The 23,500-nt window shown below is 40.6% G+C and overlaps 1 protein-coding gene across 1 annotated transcript; it reads right to left on the bottom strand.

Annotated features, from left to right (window-relative positions):
• Positions 1–337: 337 nt before the first annotated feature.
• On the bottom strand, positions 338–1,276 carry LOC140844325 (olfactory receptor 5AN1-like). Its single transcript, XM_073215762.1, has one exon. The coding sequence runs from the start codon at positions 1,274–1,276 to the stop codon at positions 338–340; it is 939 nt and encodes a 312-aa protein (XP_073071863.1).
• Positions 1,277–23,500: the final 22,224 nt, after the last annotated feature.

Genomic DNA, 23,500 nt, shown 5'->3' with positions numbered 1-23,500 from the left:
CTGTGCCAGGTTTTTCTCAGGGTTCAGTTTCAGAATCAAGAAGCGGCCAAAAGTTTTTAAACCTTGATGTTTCACAAATACACGTGGAAGGATTAATAAAAAATGAAACCATTCCTCGTATAGACTGAAAGTAATGAAGCTCCAAGACTTAAAAATCTTATGTGTGTGTGGATCTGTACCATGTATTGGTACATTTTGGTGTATAACTTATGTCAAATAAAACCTTCTGTGTCTGAAGGCAGTGTGAAATTTGTAATGGTTGATTCATATGTTCAGTATTGCGGGTTAAGATGATTCTGAAGGAATAATATGTTAAAAAATGTCAGAATCAGTGAACTCAGTAATGGCCTCCCTTCTTCTGCAACCTCTTCAAGGCATCTTTGATTTCCTTGTTCCTCAGACTGTAAATCAAGGGATTCAACATGGGAATCACCACTGTGTAGAAGACTGATGTGAATCTGTCAAAAGTAGAAGACCCACCAGAGATGGACATCAAATAGACAAAGCTACTTGAGATATAGAAGAAGGAAACTGCTGTCAGGTGAGAAGCACAGGTGTTGAAAGCCTTGGACCTGCCTTTAGCTGTAGTGATCTTCATGATGGAGATGACAATATAGACGTAGGATATCATGACAACAAGGGCATTTATTATCCCAAAGATCATTGTTAAGATAGCAAGTAGGAGCTTGGCAGAGAAAGTGTCAGAGCAGGACAGGACTAACAGTTGGGGCATGTCACAGAAGAAGTGCTGGATGACATTAGGTCCGCAAAAGTGGAGTTGAAGAATGACATACAGCTGAGATGAAGAAGCAGAGAGTCCAGCCACATAGGATCCCAGCACCATCCCAACACAGAGGGTGGGTGACATGATTGATGAGTAGAGAAGTGGATTACAAATGGCAGCATAGCGGTCATAGGCCATGGCTGTCATGAGACAAGACTCACTCACTCCCATGGTTGCAGAGAAGAAGTACTGAACAGCACAACCCACAACGGTGATAGTATGTTGTTCCAGGAAGAAGTCAAAGAGCATCTTGGGGTCTGTGGAGGTCACATAGCTGATGTCTAGGAAGGACAGGTTGCTGAGGAAGAAGTACATGGGTGTGTGGAGGTGGGAATCCATCCTTATTAAGATGATGAGGCTCAGGTTCCAAGTCAGAGTTGTAACGTAGATCACCAGGAACACAACAAAGAGCACTGCTTTGATTCTGGGAAAATCTGAAAACCCCAAGAGGATGAAGTAGGTGATCTCTGTAATATTTCCTCTCCTAAACATAGCCTTTCTGCTCCTAAGATCAGAAAAGAGACAACACAATTCATTGCTGACTCAAGTCAAATGTGGTAGCATTACAATTCTCACATGTGCCACCTTTTTCCTCCACTGAGCACCAGAAAAAGGGAAATGCTCACTGCTCTGGTGGAAACACAGCAGCTTTTATCTCACATTATCTAGGAATACCTGTACAGTGCATCAAGTTCTCAACTAAAACATGAGTTTCCATGAGAATTGAAAGAGGTATTTAAAAATTTGATGAAGAATATTTTAAAGAATAGAAATTCTGTGATTATTATACATTGAAATAAGTGATGAAAATATGTTTTTTTAAAAAAAACCTCTTTTTATGCATTGTAAAACTTGCTTTCTGGTAAAAAAAGTATATGTGGCATCAATCCAGGTTAAATTTGTAAGAGCCCTTCTGTTCTCCATGGTCATACTGATAAATTCTTAAAAAATTTTTTCCAGTATCCATAAGAAAAACATTTACTGTACCTCCAAGGGGAAATATGTTGCCTACCTGAGGCAAATAACCTTTGAAGCCAACACCACTCAAAGGGAGAAATAAAATGGGATAAACCTGTTTATTGCTTATAACTTCTGCTCCCCCGTGTCTCTCGTGACCCGGGTGCCAGTCCTCACCTAACCACTCCAGTCCAGGTATGTGCTCACTATCCACACCCGTTGTAATCACCTAGTGATCTGAAGATGGAACACTTCTCTCCACACCCTGGAAACACCTATTGATATGGAAATGCACTAAGGCCGAGCCAGACATTCTGGATATATTGCAATGTTATACACAGTCCACCCTTCCAGAAATCTCACCTCACAATCTACTTGCTCCCCATCATCGGTAACAGCCAGTGTGCTAGAAAACTAGAGCACTGTAACCAGACTAATAACGTACAATAACAGCGGCAATAAAAACAAGATAATCCTCAAGGATTCAGCTAGGTTCAAAGTTCCATACAGATAAAGTCCCTGGCTTGCCCTTCCCACAGGAGCCAGTAGCTGAACAGGTAGGGAGTTCAGAGTAATTATCACTCAGCAGCTGCAGCCAGTAAGTCGGTCACGGACACAGGAACTATAGAAGAAAATAACCTTAAGGGCAATAGGATACATGTTTGAATGACACCCGCCTGGGAAAGTCTTGTCCATCAGGAGGATGCATGCAAGAGAGTGGTCCCGTGACAGGACAGTGTCAGGAAAGGGATCTCGTCCTGGTCTAGTACACCAGACTTACACCCCCTCCCTGTGAGGGTTACAGATGGGTCACTATACAGGGCTCTGGGAGGTGTATGCACTGGGCATAATGATAAAACAAAACTTCCCTGTAAGATGCTCTTACCTCCCGGGTGTTTTGGGTGCACTATGTGATCTTTGGGGGTCACTCTGCTGTTACTCCAGGAACACACAGGAGGCCAGCTTCCAGGCCTTTTCACCAAGGTGCCAGAAAGGCCAACCATCGTTGATCCATATGTTGAAATGTCCAGAATCACATCCACTCAACAGAGTCTCTAGGGTTTAGTGCAGTAGGGATGGCAGCAGGATGTTGCTCTGCTGGCCATATCCTGGCTTCAATAACTCCCCTTTAGTTTGCACATACAGTTTTACAGGAGAGGCAGCAATGTGTGTTAGCATGTCCACAGACCTCAAGGCTCCTTTTTGGGGCTTCTCATTCAAATGACATAGCACTGCCTGTAAGTGCACTGACCAGCACCATAGACTATTGTTGTATGAACTTGGGCCAGACTTTGAAAAACCATTGTACCTCCCTATCAACCCTGCCATTGTATGGTTATATGGTACATTAAACTGTCACTTTATCCCTAACTACTGCACACATTCTTGAAATGCATGTCCACTAAAGTGGGTGCCTTGATCATTCTCAGTGACCTGCAGCCAGCCTAAGGCCGCAGAGATGCTCTAGGCCTCCTTGGTGGTTTGCTGATCTGCACGATGTGCAGGAAGATCAATCAACAGTCCAGTAGCTGTGTCCACACAAGTCATAGCATACATCCCACATAATCTTTTGCCCCACATGGAACAAACACTGATGTAACCATTGGACAACATCAGTGGCAGGCTTTCCTTCTAGCCAACAAACACATCTGGGCCAATGTGTCTCCTTAATCATTCCCTGGGAATGCCAAAGGCAAATAATCAGTCACATCGTATTCAGTAACTGTCTTGGTCTGACAAGAGGCCCATAAGTCTTGCCACAACTCTTGCCCTCAATGGGGCATGTGACCAACCATCCAGTTGGCACAGGACCATGGCCGTAGCCACACAGTCAACCCTGGTAGACGACCCAGCTGTCAGTGCAGACAACTATGGGGGAATGCTCCTGGCTGATCACTAGCCATACGGCCCACACATCACCCCATTGGCTGCTATTCCCCTCTCCATCCTCCATCCATACTGTCTCAGTCTTAGGATGGAAAGACACAGCCCTCCACTTAAGGGGTTGCCTGAGACTGGAGCAATTTGGGTACCAAGCATCTTCAAGTACAGGGCTTTTCCCTCCAGAAGAGGACTCTTGGATACCAATGGCTACTATCATATGCCCAGACAAGCATCAGAATTCTCCATATCAGGGGCTAGTGGAAAGTGTGCTACACTGCTCTAATTATGTGTCCCATTTGGCCATTGTAGGTGTCTGTACCACACCACTCCACAGCCTTTAGTTCCAGTCTTGCACCCACCCTGCAATGGGACAGGTAGTTATTACTTTCATCAGAGTTGTTCCGTTGATGGCCTCCACAGCTAGCCAAGTGTGGTACACAGCAGCCAGTTGCTTCTCTATCAAGGTGTACTGGGCCTCTGCTCCTTTCCATACTTGTGAAGAGAATCCAATAGGTTGGTGTTTCCATTCAAGCCACTGCCAAATGCCCCATCCACAGCCATATTTGGTTACATGAACATCTAGCTCACAGGGCCTTGATGAGTCCATTACACTCAAGGCCAGTACAGCCTTGATCGCTCACTTAGAAGCAGTAAGAGCAGCTCCACAGGTTTCATCCCGGTCCCACCTGAAGACTTTTTGTACCAACCAGTATAAGGGCTTCAGAATTTGTGCCAAGTGTGGGAGAAACCCTCTCCAGTAGCCCAAAGATCCCCAAACCTCTTGTAATACTGCCACAGTTGCAGGGGTAGAGAAAGCATGGAACTTTTCTGTGACTGCTTGTGGGATAACTTTGGTTTTACCCAACTATATACACCTTTAAGAAATTTACTATCTAAGAAGGTTCCTTAACCTTGGTGCTGTTCACAGCCCATCCTTTCTCCAGTTACAGCTGTCTAGGAACTCCTCCTTCTAAATCTTCAAGAGAATCAGACATGAGCATAATATTATCAATGTAGTGATACAGCTGGACAGTTTATGCTCTCTTCCATGTGGCCCAGTCCTGGGCTACAAGCCCATGACAAATGGTGGGACTGTGGAGGTATCCCCATGGAAGGAGAGTGAATCCCCACTGCTGTCCTTCCCACATGAAGGAAAACTATTTCTGACTTCCTGTGCTATGTCAATAGAGAAGAAAGCATTATCAAGGTAAACAACATAATGATATGTCCCTATTTCATGACAGTGTGTCCATAAAGGCTGCTATAGAGGGGCAGCAGCATGCAAAGGCAGTTTAACTTTACTCAATTCCCTGTAATCCAAGGTCATATGCCATGAGCTGTCCGGCATTTCCACGGCCACAGTGGGGAATTAAAAGGTCTGTGAGGGAACTTTATGAAGCCCCCCTTCTTCCACTCCTGTAGAGTTCCCCCAGTTTCCTTGTGAAACCCAGTCAATGTATACTGCTTACTATTTGTCATCTGTTAAGGTACAGGCAGAGCTGCAGGTGGGTGCTTAGCATGTCCCCACAGAACTGCCTTTACCACATGTTCCCTCAGTCTGAGCTGACCTGCAGTGGTCTGTAACCATAGGCCCTAAAGGATATCCACCCCCAAAATATATTCAGGGATGGGGGAAATGTACAGAGTACACTCCTTTGGGGTTCACACCCTAAATCCAAAGGGATTTGGGCTTTCATCACTCTAATTGCCTTACCCCATAGCCATCTATCAGCACAGGGGCCTCAGGAAAATGCTCTGGTTTCCCCTTAAATCAGAGAATATTCAGCTCCTGTGTCCACCAGCACCAGAGTATATTGTAAATTCATGGGGAACCAATGAATTGCTATTTCTACATGTGGCCTCCAGGCCCCACCATGTCCCCCAAGGTGGGAGCCTTGACCCCACCATACGCAGTCAAACCGTAATGCCCAGTCCTCCTCCTGTGGGGAAAAGGGCCCTGGCAGAGCCTGAGTACTGTCCCCCAGCACGTCTTGTAAGGACCCAGGCCGGACATGGGGCATTGCCTCTGGATTCATGTCATGGACCTCAGCAGCTGAAACTGCTTCTCTGGCTTTAATTGGTGCCACAGTTCTAACAAGATTCCTTTGGGCTGCCCATCAAATTTTTCTTTCACTACCCCTGCCTTTATCAAACCAACCAATACCTGTGTCCTTGAGACTTTCACGGGGCGCTTTCCACCTCTCCTTTCAGTCGTAGCCCGAACTTCGTTCCATGCTCTTATTTTCAACCTTCCCCATATCTGCTAAAGTACAGCTAACCTCACTTATGGGTTGCGCTACAGGGGTGGGGGGCGGCGGCAAGAATAGTCACTAGGGACCCAAAGAGAGATGGGGAAGCTGTGTGGAGCACCAGATTTATCATTCCTACAGTGAACAACTCCTCATCAGGGCCCTGGGGGTCCATACTATAGATGATATTTTTCATGCGCAGCTCCCATTGTACCTGCTGGAGCTCTGCATATGTTACCCAGCTAGTGGGTAAGTATGGTAAGTAACCCTGATTAGGCCAAAGTGCCCTGATGGCTGCTGTCAGCCAATCCAGATGTGCCTGATTCCCTGAGATGTGACAGGCAGTTTGCAACCACTGAGATAGAGAAGGATGAGTCATCAGGGAAGCGAGTCTACTCATTTCAGAACCCAACATAACAATGTTTTCCATCCTCAAAACCCAGATATATACAGGCTATGTAGGCAGAGGTTCCGAGGGCTTCTGCCTGTAACAGACACTCACGTCCACCAGCTCATCCTGGGTACAGGGGCTGAGCATGCAGTGCTCCACAACCTGGGGAGGGGGCCACTCCTCCCTCTGAGGAGCACACAGTTATTGCATTTTATTTACTTAATAACACCAGGTGGGCCTTCAATACAGGAGGGGCTAGTGCCTTTGGTGGTGTCCTTGGCAACAATTCTGCCCTCATTCCAACCCACTTACCCTCCCCAGGCTCCTGCTGCTTTGATCTGTCTCAACAACTGAGGACATCACTCCTTCCTCCCACACCCCCATGGCCCCCTGCACCACAGGTTCTCCTGCTGCCTCCTCCCTCGCTGATAACGTGTGTTTCAGGAGCACAACCTGACTGCCCAAGAAGTGTCTCTCTTTCTTAAGGGCGTCCCATAGGTCATCGTCCAGCTCCTCCAAGCAATGCCTAAGTGTGCCTCTCTCCTCAATAACCTTTCCAATATCTTGAGAAACAAACATCACACAATCCCAGCCACCACACAACCACTTAGGGCCTCTAAGCAGTCTTCTATCTCCATCTCATGGAGGACTAATTCCACAGCTTCTGGTGTCTCAACTCTTCCCCATTTCTGGAGAAGGCACCACCTGTTTAGAAGTTGTTTCCCTCTATACCAGGTCCCTACTAGGGGCTTCCCATGTGGAAGGCCCATAGATGTGGCTTCAGGTGAAGCTGCACCCTCCACAGCTAAGGGGCCTCCCCACCATTCACAATGGGTTCTGCGTCTCTCCCCAACATCTCTAGGGGCAGCCTGCCCAAGTATCACACCCATGAATACACATTACTGTTTCAAAGTTCCTGCCAACTACCACCATGAAAACTCCAGGGGGAATACATGTTCCAAGCCAGGGGGAAATAATCTTTGAAGCCAGAATCAGTAAAAGAGAGAAATGAAGTGGAAGAAACCTGTTTATAGCTTCCAAGCAGCCGTCTAATTGTGCTGGCCCATGTCTCTCATGACCCAGCTGCCCGGCCCCACCAAACCTCTCTGGTCCATGTGTGCGCTCACTCTCCACCTCCTCTGAAGTCATCTAGTGATCTGGAAATGAAGTACTTCTCTCCACCCCTTGGTAACACCTATTGATATGGAGAGGCACTGAGGCCAAGTGAGAGATTCTGGAATATTGGAATTTTACCCACATTTACCCGTTTAGTAATAATTTCTCAAACTTGTGTAAATGTATTTAGAATTTGATCTCCAAATTGGTCAGGAAATTATATCACAGTTTATAACTCTGATAATATTTTGTTGGGGCACAGCATGTGTGACCAATGAAGTTATAGAATATGTGTACTAGGGAAGCCTTCATAGAAAGTACACAAAAGGGAGGCTGGTATAGCTCACTGTTGACCCCAATATATTATCATTTAGAGTATTTTGATACATAAGGAATAGCATTGGAATGTAGTTAGAGATTAAGACGTTCGAGTTTTCCTTCTGATACCCTCTTGCTCTGTGTACCGGTCCCAATGGCTTAAACACACTAACACTGACCACTTACAATAAGTGAGAACAATGAGAGATCCAGAACCATCCTGTTCCTGGGAGGGTTACAGGAGAAACTTCATACAAATGCTCAGCACACAGTCTAGTACCTAGTAACTGTTTTGATAGGTGTTGGCTATTATTATCATTGATTGCTTACAGATAACCATGAGTGACTGTTGTCCCTATTGATAGGAATGCCAGGAGTACTAGAGCTTTATGGGTCAATCTGGGGAGTTTGCAGAGAGATCATCAGCCTTGCAGGCAGCCTCAGGCATCAGAACCTAGAGGCAGACGTAGATTCTGACCTCGGACAGAAGCATGTCAAATCACCTGAGGCCATGAAGTACAAGCCAGGTAAATGATTTCATATCAGGCTTGCTTGAGTTTGAGTCTCCTTACGTCAGCTGACAACCAACATCACGCTATGACGGGCCTTGATGCAGAGAAAGAGTCCAAGTGGGTAATTTCAATGCCCAAGTACTTGATAGGTTTATTTCATATTTTTTGTTGATACACTCAGCTGCCTAGAACTTACTAACAGATTCATAATAGATAGAACCTGTTGGTTCTGTTCCATAACTTTTCTTACTTCCTTGAGGTGAAAGGGTGAATCACTGAGAATAGCCAAGAAAACTTTGACAAAGGTTAATATGAAAAGTATTTGAAATGAACAAACAAGCAAAACACAAACCAGGAATGGACCATAAATACAGAAGACAACCTGGTGGTTGACATAAGCGGTGGGAGATTAGGTGAAATGAGTGATGGGATAAAGAGGCACAAACTTTCAATTACAGAATAAATAATTCATGGTATGAAAAGTACTGCATAGTGAATAGAGTCAATAATCATATGGTGACAGGTGGTAAACACATTTATCATGGTAAGAATTTCATAAAGCGTAAAACTGTTGAATCCCTATGCTGCACACCTGAAACTAATATACTGTATGTCAAGTATAGTATCATTTTTTAAAAAATGGAAGAAATGAAATATGAAAGTATTTAAAAAATAAATAAAAAGTCTTGTACGTTCAAGTATTAAAAAGCTTAATAAAGATGGATAATTCATGATTCTTGTAAAATTAGAAAAGTGCCATAATAATATCTGAAATTTCAGAAAAAATGGTAAATATTAGTAAAAATTGAATATGTCATAAACTTAGTAGTTTTTTTTAAGTTATATTTCAACTGATAGAGAAGGATAAAGACTTGGTAAGCATTTACATAATCTTGGATGGGAATGATATATCTGAAATAAAACACCAGAACAGAAAATATAGAACAAAATAAGATTTAGCGATTTAAAATCAGGTTAGAGCAGAAAAACCCACTCATGTAAAACACTCTTGAAATATAGTTGCTGAATAGGGAAAACAGTAACAAAACATGAAATGGACAATGTAATAATGACTTTAGTACAAATAGCATAAATCAATAAAGGTTATGCATTGTCATATACTGCTGATGATGGCACAAAATAGTCCCACCTGACTAGAGGAAACAATTGCTTATACAATCTCTCTCTCTCTCTCTCTCTCTCTCTCACACACACACACACACATACACACACCCATGAACGAATTACAAATACCAAAATAATGAGTGTTATGATTTTTATTTTCTTCTCTATACTTGTATTTTCCATTGTCTACAACTCCTTTATTTATAAGTAGAAAATCTATTAGTATATGTAAATCCACAATCTTTAATAGTCAGCACAGAGAGACAGAGGGAGAGTGAGATGGGAAATGATGGAGAAAGGATCAGAGGGAAGACTTCACACATTCCTGGCTTTTAATTCCTGGCATAGCACTCTTAGAAAGTTATTACCCTCTCTGTGCTACAGCTGCCTCATGTATAAGCAGGGCTGTAGTGCTTAGCGCCTCATAGGGTTGCTGCATGGATTCAATGCCGTAAAGGGCTTAAAACAATAAGGGCTAAATAAACGTAAGCAATTATCATTCCTATTGTCTTTCCTCCCTATGAAGGAAAAATAAGGCAGAACTAACACTGAAGCATCAGGAGCTCTTCATATAGTTATTACTGAAGAGGATGTCTCTAGCACAATATCAATAATATTGTTAATAAATGATCATCTTTGTTTCCATCTTGTATTGCTCCATTATCTCACACTCAGATGGATCATCAACTCCTGATGCCACTTTCTGTGCTCGACCAGCACCAACGCAGCTGAAATGATAATACTGATGAGGTACAGTACATGGCCTAGTGGACCTGGTTTATTTAATATGACTCTGGTTTACTAATATTACTGATAATTGCATTTAACAGTAAATACATATTGAGTATACTAATAAATGGTTCTTTGAAGCTGTTTTGGATGTGGAAGTAAAAATATCTTACTTTGCTTCATTTCTATTGACTTTGGAAATCTTTCTCCTACTTTTTGAATAGAATGCTGCCAAGTCATTTGTCAAATGTTTTATACAAGAGGAGTAAGATTCAATGAAAATGTTTTCAAAATATAGACTGCCACACGTACCATTTCCAAAAACACTAACATAACAGATCAAATCTGTAAAAATAATTCAAACTTTGATTAAGCACTTGCACTAAAATTCTTCACCTTCTTATTACATTCTGGGAGCAGAGGCAGCCACAACTAAATGCCCTCTGTCTAAGGCATCAGGGGTCCACAAAGAGTGAGGAGCGGTGGGTTGTTTTACTTACTCATGATAAAGTTGACCCTGAAAACATATGTTCTTAAAATAAGGTAAGCTAGAGAAAAAGGGGAAACATTCAAAATATAATCACTCTCTTTGATTAATTTTTTTCCAAGTGTTGACTAATTCATTGGAGTAGAAAAGATGACTGATGTCAATATGCTGGGAATTTTACTTTGTGGATATAGAACAAAACTATACAAAACTCTTCCATTCTTATCAACTAAGGACATAGTCAGTTTTTAAGGTTGTGCAGAGTAAAGTAGTGTTAAGTTGGGATGTCGCTGAATGAAGGAAACAGAAGTAAAAGAAGGTAAAAGAGGGCAACACTACCTGTGCTCAGGTGCAGCATCTCTGAGATTGTGTCACCCAGCTAGTGCCTCCGTACTATGCCAGGTTTTTCAAAGATGAAAAAACAGAACTATTTGCAATATTTCAGAGGAATGAAATTATACATGAGTTCCCTGTCATATGATTATGTAGCGACTAGCTTGTCATTCCCTACTCAGAAATTATGAATCAAAGGTATAAATTTAAATGGACATCAAGTTAATTGTCATTATTATAAAAACAGAATAATCCTCCAGGGAAAAATCACATTAAAAGGGTCTTTGTGATGGTTAAAGTTGGGAAACAGACAAGAATGTTCCAGTTTAGGATATTCCCCTATAATTCAGTAAATTATTATTTTTGATTAAGTCTTCATTTACTACCTTCTAAATTTTCTTATCCTTTAGAGACCCTGTCTATTAGCTTCTAGATGATCTTATTTCCCCCTATTAAAGGACAAAAAACAGAAGGCAACAGAGTTCAAGATCACATCCTTAAGAGTCTACCATTGGCAACAACATGGATGGAGCTAGAGGGCATTATGCTCAGTGAAATCAGCCAGGTGGAAAAAGACAAGAATCAAATGAGTTCACTCATATGTGGAGTATATGAACAAGGAAAAAACTGAAGCAATGAAACAGTAGCAGACACACAGAACCCAAGAATGGACAACAGTTACCAAAAGGGAACGGACTGGGGAGGACGGGAGGGAAGGGAGGGAGAAGCGGAAAAAAGGGGGCATTACAATTAGCAGCCATAATGTAGGTGGGGGCACTGGGAGGGCTGTGAAACACAGAGAAGACAAGTAGAGACTCTACAGCATCTTACTACGCTGATGGACAGTGACTGTAATGGGGTTTGTGGGGGGGACTTGATGATGGGGGGAGTCTAGTAACCATAATGTTGCTCTTGTAATTGTAGATAAATGATACCAAAACAAAACTAAATAAATAAGAAATTGAAGAACTAGAGCTCAACACCTGCCTCTCGCCCCAGAGTAATACCTGAAATGTTAGATAAGAGGTTAGTCTTTCCACAGAAGGACAGACAACATGGATAAGGAGAAAACCCAAGGAAGAGCCCTAAGTGGAGGGTGTGGGGGCGAGGGGGAGGGAGACTGACAAACGGGGACACTGAGGACCACAAACCTCGTCCGCACAGTCCTACCAGGAGGATCCCACGGCTATTGAGAGGACATGGAATCCACTGAGCCCGCTAATCTCGCCCTCTCACCTTGACCCAGATCCCTCAAGTACACAGAATTCTCGCCAAAGGTTGAAACTGCTTATTTCTTTTCCAAAAGGGTTTTCTCAGATTACACTGCAAGACAGGAGCTTTAGTCTATAAACTGGCTGTCCACTCACAGCGAGAGAGATGCCCACACCTGGGATTCCTCTCAAATGTGTTGTTAAGGGCAGAGGTGTCATTAGAAAAGACAGTCAGAGGAAGGAAAGTCCCCAGGTTCTTGCTCTCTGGAGACATGGCTGTCATGGAGGTTTTCTCCCAGCTAATCTCATGCCCCACTTTTTCACGTCCCTTCTGATACCATCACCCAGTACCCCGTGGTCCTATCATGATCTCATGATAGTAACTATTTTTTTAATGAATGTTGGGTCAGAAGACCTGCTATGTACCAAGGGATCAGCTAGTCTGATACCTTCAATTTCCAGATGAGGAATCTGAAACAAGAAGAGATAAAATATTCCATGAACATGACACAGCTAGCTGGTAAAACAGCTTCACCACAGTAAAGTAGATCTGTGGATACCTCACTGTTTATAAAAATTTATAAAACACTCCCATTACACACACACACACACACGCACACACACACACACACACACACACACACACACACACACAAGCACATTTTCTCAAATATCTGATCTTAATCAATCATCACACCAAACCTGTAGGGCAGACATGGCATTATTTCCTAGGCAAAAGTGAGAAAATCCACTCAATAATGAGTACAGTAAAATTAATTCATGACAGAATCATGACTTTTGATGGTCCAACATGAGCATTGGCATCAGCCGCAATGCATTGAATTTTGACTATCCACTTGCTGGTTTGTGACCATGAGCAAATTTACCCCTCCTGACCTCAGTACTGGCACATATAACGTAGAGCTGATAGTAGCAGCTACTTCATTACTGCTCTTCATGGAGATAATCAAATTAGATAATGATTACACAGCACTTATTGGAGGGTGTCATACACAGCATGTCTTCCATTAATGCTAGATATAATTTTGATGTTCTGAATTGGAATCTTTTCCAACATATGGTGCATGGCTAAGCCTTGAGTTACAGTATCTACTTAATATCATTCCCACAAATATTGTTTATAATTTTAAGTGGAGTTTATTTAAATGAACTCAAAAGGTACGAACTTTCAGTTATAAATAAGTCATGGGGGGCAATGTACTGTATCTGATCATGGTATATGACCTTTTAATGTATTACTGAATTCAGTTTGCCAATATTTATATGAGGATTTTTGCACCAATGTTCACTGGGATATTGAACTTTTCTTTCTTTTCTATTACTGTCCATGTCCGTTTTTGGTGTCATTTAAATGCTGCCCTTATAAAATGGGTTTAGAAGTGTTACTTCTTCTTCTACTTTTAGAAAGAGTTAGAGAAGCATTGCAATTAATTCTTCTTTAAATGTTTGGTAGAACTTAACCAGTGAAGCCATTTAGTTCCAGATACTTTGTGGCTTCTACGAAGTTTTTGATTTCTGACTCAGTCTTCTTACTAATTGATCTGTTGAGATTTGTTTCTTCAGGATTCAGTCCTGGTGAATTGAATGTTTTTACCATTTGTCCACTTATCCTAGATGGACCTGTTTGTTGGTTTATGGTTGTTCATGGTTGTCTCTTTTTATGCTTTGTATTTCTGTGGTATTAGTTGTAATGTCTCCCATTTCATTTATGATTTTATGTATTACAGTCCGGTCTTTTTTTTTCATGATGACTAAAACTAAATGTTTGTCTGGTTTGCTTATCATTCTAAAAGCCACATCCTTATATTCATTAATCTTTTCTAATCTCCTATAATTTGTTTATATATATTTCCATGCTGATCTTTGTTATTTCCTTCCTTCTACTACTTAGTACTAGTTCCATGCACTATAATGTTAGGTTGTTTTTTTTTTTTTTTTTTTTGAGAGGGCACCTCTCATATTTATTGATCAAATGGTTGTTAACAAAAACAAAATTCTGTATAGGGGACTCAATGCACAGTCATTAATCAACCCCAAGCCTAGTTCTCAACAGTCTCCAATCTTCTGAAGCATAACGAACAAGTTCTTACATGGTGAACAAATTCTTACATAGTGAATTCCAGATGAACATTGCAAGGACAGTCATCACAGAAACTTTCGGTTTTGATCACGCATTATGAACTATAAACAATCAGGTCAAATATGAATATTCGTTTGATTTTTATACTTGATTTATATGTGAATCCCACATTTCTCCCATATTATTGTTGTTATTATTATTATTATTTTTAATAAAATGCTGAAGTGGTAGGTAGATGCAAGATAAAGGAAGAAAATATAGTTTAGTGCTGTAAGAGGGCAAATGTAGATGATCAGGTGTGTGCCTATAGACTAAGTATCAATCCAAGCTAGACAAGGGCAACAAAGCATCCACGGATGCAGAAGATTTCTCTCAATATGGGGGGGGGGGTTCTAAGCCTCACCTCTGTTGATCCCCAATTTTTCACCTGATGGCCCCCCTGTGACTGTGCCTGTCTTAGGTTGTTCCTCCCTTGAGGAATCTTACTCGTCTCTGGCTAACCAGTCATCTTCCAGGGCCATACAGGGAAATGTAAAGTTGATAAGTTAGAGAGAAGCAATATTGTTTGAAAAGGTTAGCTTTTTACTTCTTTGCAGATTTATGCCCTGTGGCTTTTATGCCCAGCATTTGTCTTGAGGTATCTTTACCACTTGGAAGAATTATGATACTCAGGAATTTCATTATGAGGCACGAATTCTACTTAAGGGTTGTAATTAGGAAGGAAGAAGAAAAGCTATAGAAGTAGCAGGCAGAAGAAAACATGGGAAGATTGATTATTTCTTTGACATATCTTTTTGTAGAGTAACATGAGCATGTATAGGTTTTAAACTACTTATTAAATTGCACACATACATTAACATAATAGGAATACAGCTACATAACCAAAGCAGACATACAATTACCAGGCATCTCCAGTGAAACCAAGAAAACCAGTTAGGCACACCTAGGCATTTGTGAAAACTTACCAATGATATGATGGATATTGTCTAACTGAATTTCAATAGTTTGAGAAAAATCAGGCAAATTAAAACAACACATTCCTGGGAACTGTTCACATCCCATATGTTCTTCTAACAGTAGATGGTCTGTAGTCGCAAGATTTTGGAGCACTGCAACTTGCACTTCTCCTAATTCTTGGTTGAGTTCTGACAGTATAGATCCAGTCAAATTTGTAATTTTACTGTATGGACAGGCCAGCTTAGATATCTCCTTCTTCATTCCAATAGCAAGTCCAGGAACCGGTGGGATGAATGCAGCTACAACTGCAGCAGTGCCGGAATCTTCATTGAAGTTTTTGATGTTCATCTTCTGGAATGACTCTTCCAGAGAATGTTGATGTTGGAAGTTCTTCTTCATATCGTATCTTAATTCATTTTCTGGGTAGCCAAATTAAGCTTTGATACTCTGTATAAACACAAACAAACCCTTTGCCCACACTTCGATATGCCCTTTATATCATTGTGAAGAACTTATTGGAGATCACTACACAGGAACTGCTTTTTTTTTTAAGAGAATGGAATATTATGAAAAAAATGTACTTCCATATCTGATCATATGACACCCTTTAAATGATCAAAATTAAGGATATTTAAAGCATGCTTTAATCATTGATTTACAGTTAGTTTTATCCTATCAGGGAGTAATCCCCCTTTTCTTTCCTTTTTCTTGTTATCATTAATCTACAATTACATGAAGAATATTATGTTTACTAGGCTCTCCCCTATACCAGGTCCCCCCAAGAAGACGCCTTTACAGTCACTGTCCATCAGCATAGCAAAATGGTGTAGATTCACTACTTGTCTTCTCTTAATGTTAGGTTGTTTGAATGACCTTTCTTCTTAATGCAGGTATTCATCATTATGAATTTCCTGCTGGAACTGTTTTGCTGCATCCCATAAACTTTGGTATGTTGTATTTCCATTTCATTCAACTAGGATATTACTTTGTATCTCTTTTTATACTTCTCTGACATCCTGGTGTTCAATAGCCTCCTGCTTAATCTCTACATATTATGAATCTTCCAAATTTCTTTATTTACTTGAATCCTACTTTCTTACCATTGTGGTTGGAAATGATGCTTGATATGATTTCAATCTTCTTAAAGATAGATTAAGATCTGTCTTGTGGCCTAACATATGATCTATCCTGGAGAAGCTTCCAAATGACTCTAGAACAATGTCTATGCTGCTTCCTTTAGATGAAATGTTTGTAAATATCTATTAAGTCCATTTGTCCTAACATGTGATTTAAGTCCTGTGTTTCATTGCTGGCAGTCCATCTGGATGATCGACCCATTGTAGAAAGTGAGGTAATGAAGCTCTCTGCTCTTATTGTATTGCTGTCTAGCTCTCCCTTCATCTCTGTTAAGACTTATCTTCTGTATCTAGGTGCTCCTCTATAGGAGACATAAATACTTAAAATCTTATATTCTCCTGTTGGATTGACCACTTTACTATTATTATATAATAAACTTCTTTGCCTCTTCTCAATCTCTGCCTAAAAGTCTATTTATTCTGATGTAATTATAGCTACCTCTGGTTATTTTGGTCTCCATTCACATGCAGTTTCTTTTTTCATCCCATCACCTCCAGTGTATGTGTGATTCCAAAACTGTAATGAGTCTTTAATAAGCAGCACACAGTTGGGCTTTGTTTTTCCATATATTCATACATTCAATGTGTTTCACTGAAGAAAGTCCTGTTACATTTAAAGTATTATTGAGAGGTGTGGACTTGCAATTGTCATTTTTTTCATTGTTTTCGGGCTATTTTGTAATAATTTGGCTCCTTTCTTCTCTTGTTGCTCTCTTCCTTGGTGACTTTCTCTACGGGTACGCTTAAATTCTTTTTTCTTTGTGTATTTACTAGAGATTTTGACTTTTTGTTATCATGAGGCTTATATAAAACATCTATTATAGTTAAAACAGTCAAATAGAAGCTGAAAACAACTTGAGCTCTAACACATACTAAAACTACAGTGTTACCCTTCTGGCTTCATATTTTATGTTTTTGATGGAAAAACCTACATCTTTTTTTATCTTCTGTATCCACTAACAGATTTTTATGATTACAGTTGTGTTTCTACTTTTGTCTTTCATTTTTGATACTAGATTTATAAGGGACATACAACTGCAATAACATTAGTGTATCTGAAGTTAACTAGTTTAACCTTTCCAGTGAGAGTTACATTTTCATATGGTTCCTATTACTAATTGGCAAGTTTTCACTTCTATGTGAAGAAGTCCATTTAGAATGTCTTTCAAAACCAGTCTACTTATAATGAAATCTTTAGAATTCCTTGTCTGGAAAACTCTCTACCTCTCCTTCAACTATGAAGGACAGCTTATCCAGGTAATAATAATGTTCTTGGATGGCAGGTATTTAGCACCACATTGAACATATTGTGTCACCTTCTTAGGCCTGGAAAATTTCTGCTGGTAAATTTACCGACAGTCTTCCACAGGTACTCTTGTACATAACAAGTTGTTTTTGTCTTTCTGTTTTAAGATGCCTTGTTTTTATATTACTATATTTTATTTATAATACATTGTGGTATGGTTCTTCTTGGATTTACATTATTTGGATTACTCTGAGATTCCTAGCTCTGGATGTCTGTTTTTACTCCAGGTTGGGGATATTTCCAACCATTACTTATTGAAAGAAGCTTTCATCCATTTTACTTTCTCTTCACTTTCTGAGACTTCTAGAATGTAAATATTGATGTGTTTGTTTGATGGTTTCCCTAAGTCCCTTAAGTTACCTTCACTTTTTTCATTCTTTATTCTTTTTGATCATCTAAAAGGATGAATTGCATTGACCTATCTTCAATTTCATTGAGTATTTTTCTAGTTTATCCCATATGCTCTTGAATTTGTTTTGAATTTTTGAAATCTTATTCTGCATCTATGTGATTCTATTTGATAATGTCTTCTACTTAGTAACTGTTGGTTGAAATTCTCATTTCATTCGTGCATTATTTTCCTAACCTTGGTGGACACTTTTATCCCCATAAGTGAATTACATATCAGGCAAGTCACTTGTCCCTATTCAGTAAGGTCTGTTTCTAGAGGGGGTTTTTGGTATCATTAATCTAAAAATACATGAAGGACATTATACTAGGCTCCCCTCTTCACCAAGTACCCTCCACATCCCCCTTAACAGTCACTGTCCTTCAACATAGTAAGATGCTGTAAAATCACTACTTGTCTTCTCTGTGTTGCACAGCCCTCCCTGTGCCCCCCAACACTATACATGCTAACCGTAATGCCCCCTTTCTTTTCATCCCACCCTTATCCCTCCCTTCCCACCCATCCTCCCCACTCCCTTTCCCTTTGGTAACTATTAGTCCATTCTTGGGTTCTGTGCTTCTACTGCTGTTTTGTTCCTTCAGTTTTCTTTTGTTGTTATACTCAACATATGAGTGAAATCATATGGTACTTGTCTTTCTCCCCCTGGCTTATTTCACTGAGCATAATACCCTCTACCTCCATCCATGTTGTTGGGAAAGGTAGGATTTGTTTTTTTCTTATGGCTGAGTAATATTCCATTGTGTATATATACCACATCCTCTTTATCCATTCATCTACTGATGGACATTTAGGTTGCTTCCATATCTAGGCTATTGTAAATAGTGCTGTGATAAACATAGGGGTGCATCTGTCTTTTTCAAACTGCAGTGCTGTATTCTTAGGGTAAATTCCTAGAAGTGGAATTCCTGGGTCCAATGGTATTTCTATTTTGAGCATTTTGAGGAACCTCCATATTGCTTTCCACAACGGTTGAACTAATTTAAATTCCCACCAGCAGTGTAGGAGGGTTCCCCTTTCTCCACAACCTCTCCAACATTTGTTGTTGTTTGTCTTTTGGATGGTAGCCATCCTTACTGGTGTGAGATGATACCTCATTGTGGTTTTAATTTTCATGTCTCTGATGACAAGAGATGTGGAGCATCTTTTCATGTCTCTGTTGGCCACCTGAATTTCTTCTTTAGAGAACTGTCTTTTCATTTCCTCTGCCAATTTTTTAATTGGGTTATTTGCTTTTTGTTTGTTGAGGTGTGTGAGTGCTTTATATATTTTGGAAGTCAACCCTTTATCAGATATGTCATTTTCGAATATATTCTCCCATACTGTAGGATGCCTTTTTGTTCTATTGATAGTGTCCTTTGCTGTACAGAAGCTTTTCAGCCTGATATAGACCCATTTGTTCATTTTTGCATTTGTTGCCCTTGCCCGGGGAGATATGTTCAAGAAGAAGTCACTCATGTTTATATCTAAGAGATTTTTGCCTATGTTTTTTTCTAAGAGTTTTATGGTTACATGACTTACATTCAAGTTTTTGATCCATTTCGAATTTACTTTTGTGTATGGGGCTAGACAGTGATCCAGTTTCATTCTCTTACACATAGCTGTCCAGTTTTGCCAGCAACATCTGTTGAAGAGACAGTCATTTCCCATTGTATGTCCATGGCCCCTTTATCGAATATTAATTGACCATATATGTTTGGGTTAATGTTTGGAGTCTCTATTCTGTTCCATTGTTCTGTGGCTCTGTTCTTGTGCCAGTACCAAATTGTCTTGATTACTGTGGCTTTGTAGTAGAACTTGAAGTTGGGGAGTGAGATCACCCCCACTTTATTCTTCCTTCTCAGGATTGCTTTAGCTATTTGCGGTCTTTGACGTTTTCATATGAATTTTTGAACTATTCATTTCTGCTCTAGGAAGGTGCCCATTTCTTCTAGGTTTCCCAGCTTGTTAGCATATAGGTTTTCATAGTAGTCTCTAATAATTCTTTGTATTTCTGTGGGGTCCGTCATGATTTTTCCTTTCTCGTTTCTGATTCTGTTGATTTCTATTGACTCTGTTTTCCTCTTAGTAAGTCTGGCTAGAGGTTTCTCTATTTTGTTTGTTTTCTCAAAGAACCAGCTCTTGGTTTCATTGAATTTTGCTAATTTTATTCTTCTCAATTTTATTTATTTTTTCTCTGATCTTCATTGTGTCCCTCCTTCTGCTGACCTTAGGCCTCATTTGTTCTTCTTTTTCCAATTTTGATAATTGTGATATTAGACCGTTCATTTAGGATCGTTCTTCCTTCTTTAAATATGCCTGGATTGCTATATACTTTCCTCTTAAGATGGCTTTTGCTGTATCCCACAGTAGTTGGGGCTTTGTGTTGTTGTTGTTTGTTTCCATATATTGCTGGATCTCCATTTTGGTTTGGTCATTGATCCATTGATTACTTAGGAGCGTATTTGTTAAGCCTTCATGTGTTTGTGAGCCTTTTTGCTTTCTTTGTACAGTTTATTTCTAGTTTTATGCCTTTGTGGTCTGAAAAGTTGGTTGGTAGGATTTCAATCTTTTGGAATCTCCTGAGGCTCTTTTGTGGCCTAGTATGTGGTCTATTCTGGAGAATGTTCCATGTGCACTTGAGAAGAATGTGTATCTTGTCGCTTTTGGATGTAAAGTACTATAGATGTCTATTAGGTCCATCTGTTCTAGAGTGTTGTTCAGTGCATCTGTGTCCTTACTTATTTTTTGTCTGGTGAATCTGTCCTTTGGAGTGAGTGGTGTGTTGAAGTCTCCCAGAATGAATGCATTGCATTCTATTTTCTCCTTTAATTCTGTTAGCATTTGTTTCACATATATTGGTGCTCCTATATTGGATGCATATATATTTGTAATGGTTATATCCTCTTGTTGGACTGAGCCCTTTATCATTATGTAATGTCCTGTATCTTTTGTTACTTTCTTTTTTTTGAAGTCTATTTTGTCTGATACTAGTATTGCAACACCTGCTTTTTTCTCTCTGTTGTTTGCATGAAATATCTTTTTCCATCTCTTGACTTTAAGTCTGTGCATGTCTTTCGGTTTGAGATGAGTCTCTTGTAAGCAGCATATGGATGGGTCTTGCTTTTTTATCCATTCTATTACTCTGTGTCTTTTGATTGGTGCATTCAGTCCATTTACATTTAGGGTGAATATTGAAAGGTATGTACTTATTGTCATTGCAGGCTTTAAGTTTGTGGTTACCAAAAGTTCAAGGTTAGCTTCTTTACTATATTACTGTCTAACTTAACTCGCTTATTGAGCTATTATAGACACAGTCTGATGATTCTTTATTTCTCTGCCTTCTTATTCCTCCTCCTCCCTTCTTCATATGTTGGGTATTTTGTTCTGTGCTCTTTTTAGGAGTGCTCCCATCTAGAGCAGTCCCTGTAAGATGCCCTGTAGAGGTGGTTTATGGGAGGCAAATTCCCTCAACTTTTGCTTGTCTGGGAATTGTTTAATCCCCTCCTTCATATTTAAATGATAATCGTGCTGGATACAGTATCCTTGGTTCAAGGCCCTTCTGTTTCATTGCATTAAGTGTATCATGCCATTCTCTTCTGGCCTGTAGGATTTCTGTTGAGAAGTCTGATGATAGCCTAATGGGTTTTCCTCTGTAGGGGACCTTTTTTTTCTCTCTGGCTGCCTTTAATACTTTGTCCTTGTGTTTGATCTTTGCAATTTTAATTATTATGTGTCTTGGTGTTGCCCTCCTTGGATCCCTTGTCATGGGCGTTCTGTGTACCTCTGTGGTCTGACAGACCTTTTCCTCCACTAGTTTGGGGAAGTTTTCAGCAATTATTTCTCCAAAGACACTTTCTATCCCTTTTTCTCTCTCTTCTTCTTCTGGTACCCCTATAATGTGGATATTGTTCCGTTTCGATTCGTCACTCAGTTCTCTTAAAATTCTTTCATTTCAGGAGATCCTTTTATCTCTCTCTGCATCAGCTTCTCTGCATTCCTGTTCTCTGTTTTCTAGTCCATTAATGGTCTCTTGCATCTCATCCATTCTGTTTTGAAGTCCTTCCAGAGCTTGTTTTATTTCTGTATTCTTCCTCCTTAGTTCTTGCATATTTCTCTGCAAGTCCATCCAAATGGTTATGACTTTTGTTTTGAATTCTTTTTCAGGAAGACTGGTTAAATCTATCTGCCTGGGTTCCTTTTCAGGGGAAGATGTAGCAGATGTCGATGTTGTCTTAGTTAGTCTTGTCTGCACCAAATTTTTTGCCTTTTCATGTTGATAGGTGCAGTGGTGTGCTATTGGCTTTCTGTCAGCCCGGAGAGCTAAGGCTTTCCACTTGCTCCTGGCCTCTTTACTGGGACAGCTGCGACCCCTCATGGCTTGTGTTGGGTAATTACGTGTAGACTGTGTCTCTGTATCTTGCCCGGCTGGTATGGAGGAAGTTCCCTTGCTGTGGGCATGGCCAGCCTCAGGCTGCCGCTCTGCTATGGCGGGGTCCCGGAGGGGTAATGGATGGTGGACTGTTCGGCTGTTTACCTCCATGAGGGGTCTCAGAGCTGTTGCACAGGGGGCTAGTGCACCTGGGGTTCCCTGGAATTTCCAGCTGCTGGACTGTGACCCGGGAAGCTTCTATCCAGCTGTGGCATCCCTGTCCCTTTAAGACTTTCAAAAAGCACTCACTTTTCTTTGTCACAGGGGCGCCGGCTTCAGGACCCTTTCAAAGGTCTTGCTGTCCTGTTTCCCTAGTTTGCAGCACTCCACACATGCACTGTGTCTGCACTGTGGTGCGGATGGCTGGGGCTGGGTGTTTAGCAGTCCTGGGCTCCATCTCCCTCCCCACTCTGACCCCTCTCCTCCCGCCGGGAGCTGGGGTGAGGGGCGCTCAGGTGCCACCAAGCTGAGGCTTGTATCTTACCCTTTCACCAGGTGCTGGGTTCTCGCAGGTGTGGTTGTAGTCTGGCTGTTGTCCTGTGTCTTTTGGTCTCTCTTTTAGGTTTAGTTGTATTTGTTGTATTTTCAAAAATATATGTTTTTGGGAGGAGATTCCCACTGTACTACTCACGCTGCCATCTTGGCTCCACCCCCCTTTTCTAGAGTTTTACGTTTTTTTTTTTTGTTTGTTTTCTACATATTGCTCAGATTCTTCATTTTTCTTGATTCTCTGTGTTTTATGTGCATAAATAAAACAGCCACCTCTTGTAATCCACAAAGGCGATCTTGTGTAGATGAAACTTATCATCCATCCAGGCCCTACCTCATAGTTATCCCTCAGTCCTTTGTAGTTTCCCAGGAGCCTTTGGTCTTCCCAGTAGCTCCTTGTAGTTTATGGCATAACAAGAACTTTTAGTGACCAGAAAGGGAGGATCACTTTCAACAACTTGATACAGGGTGACTGGAACCAGACACTCAGGAAGCATTTTGGAAATACATAAACAGATTTCTTTTGCAGGAATACGAGACTTGGGTGTTTCTTTCTATTCACTCTCCACTAGTCTTTGGAGATGATAATCTGTTAAGA

This window comes from Manis javanica, chromosome 11 (assembly GCF_040802235.1).
Source record: "Manis javanica isolate MJ-LG chromosome 11, MJ_LKY, whole genome shotgun sequence".
In the NCBI taxonomy this organism is placed as follows: domain Eukaryota; kingdom Metazoa; phylum Chordata; class Mammalia; order Pholidota; family Manidae; genus Manis; species Manis javanica.
The sequence above is the reverse complement of the archived record's forward strand: the minus strand, read 5'-3'. Positions and strand labels throughout refer to the sequence as shown.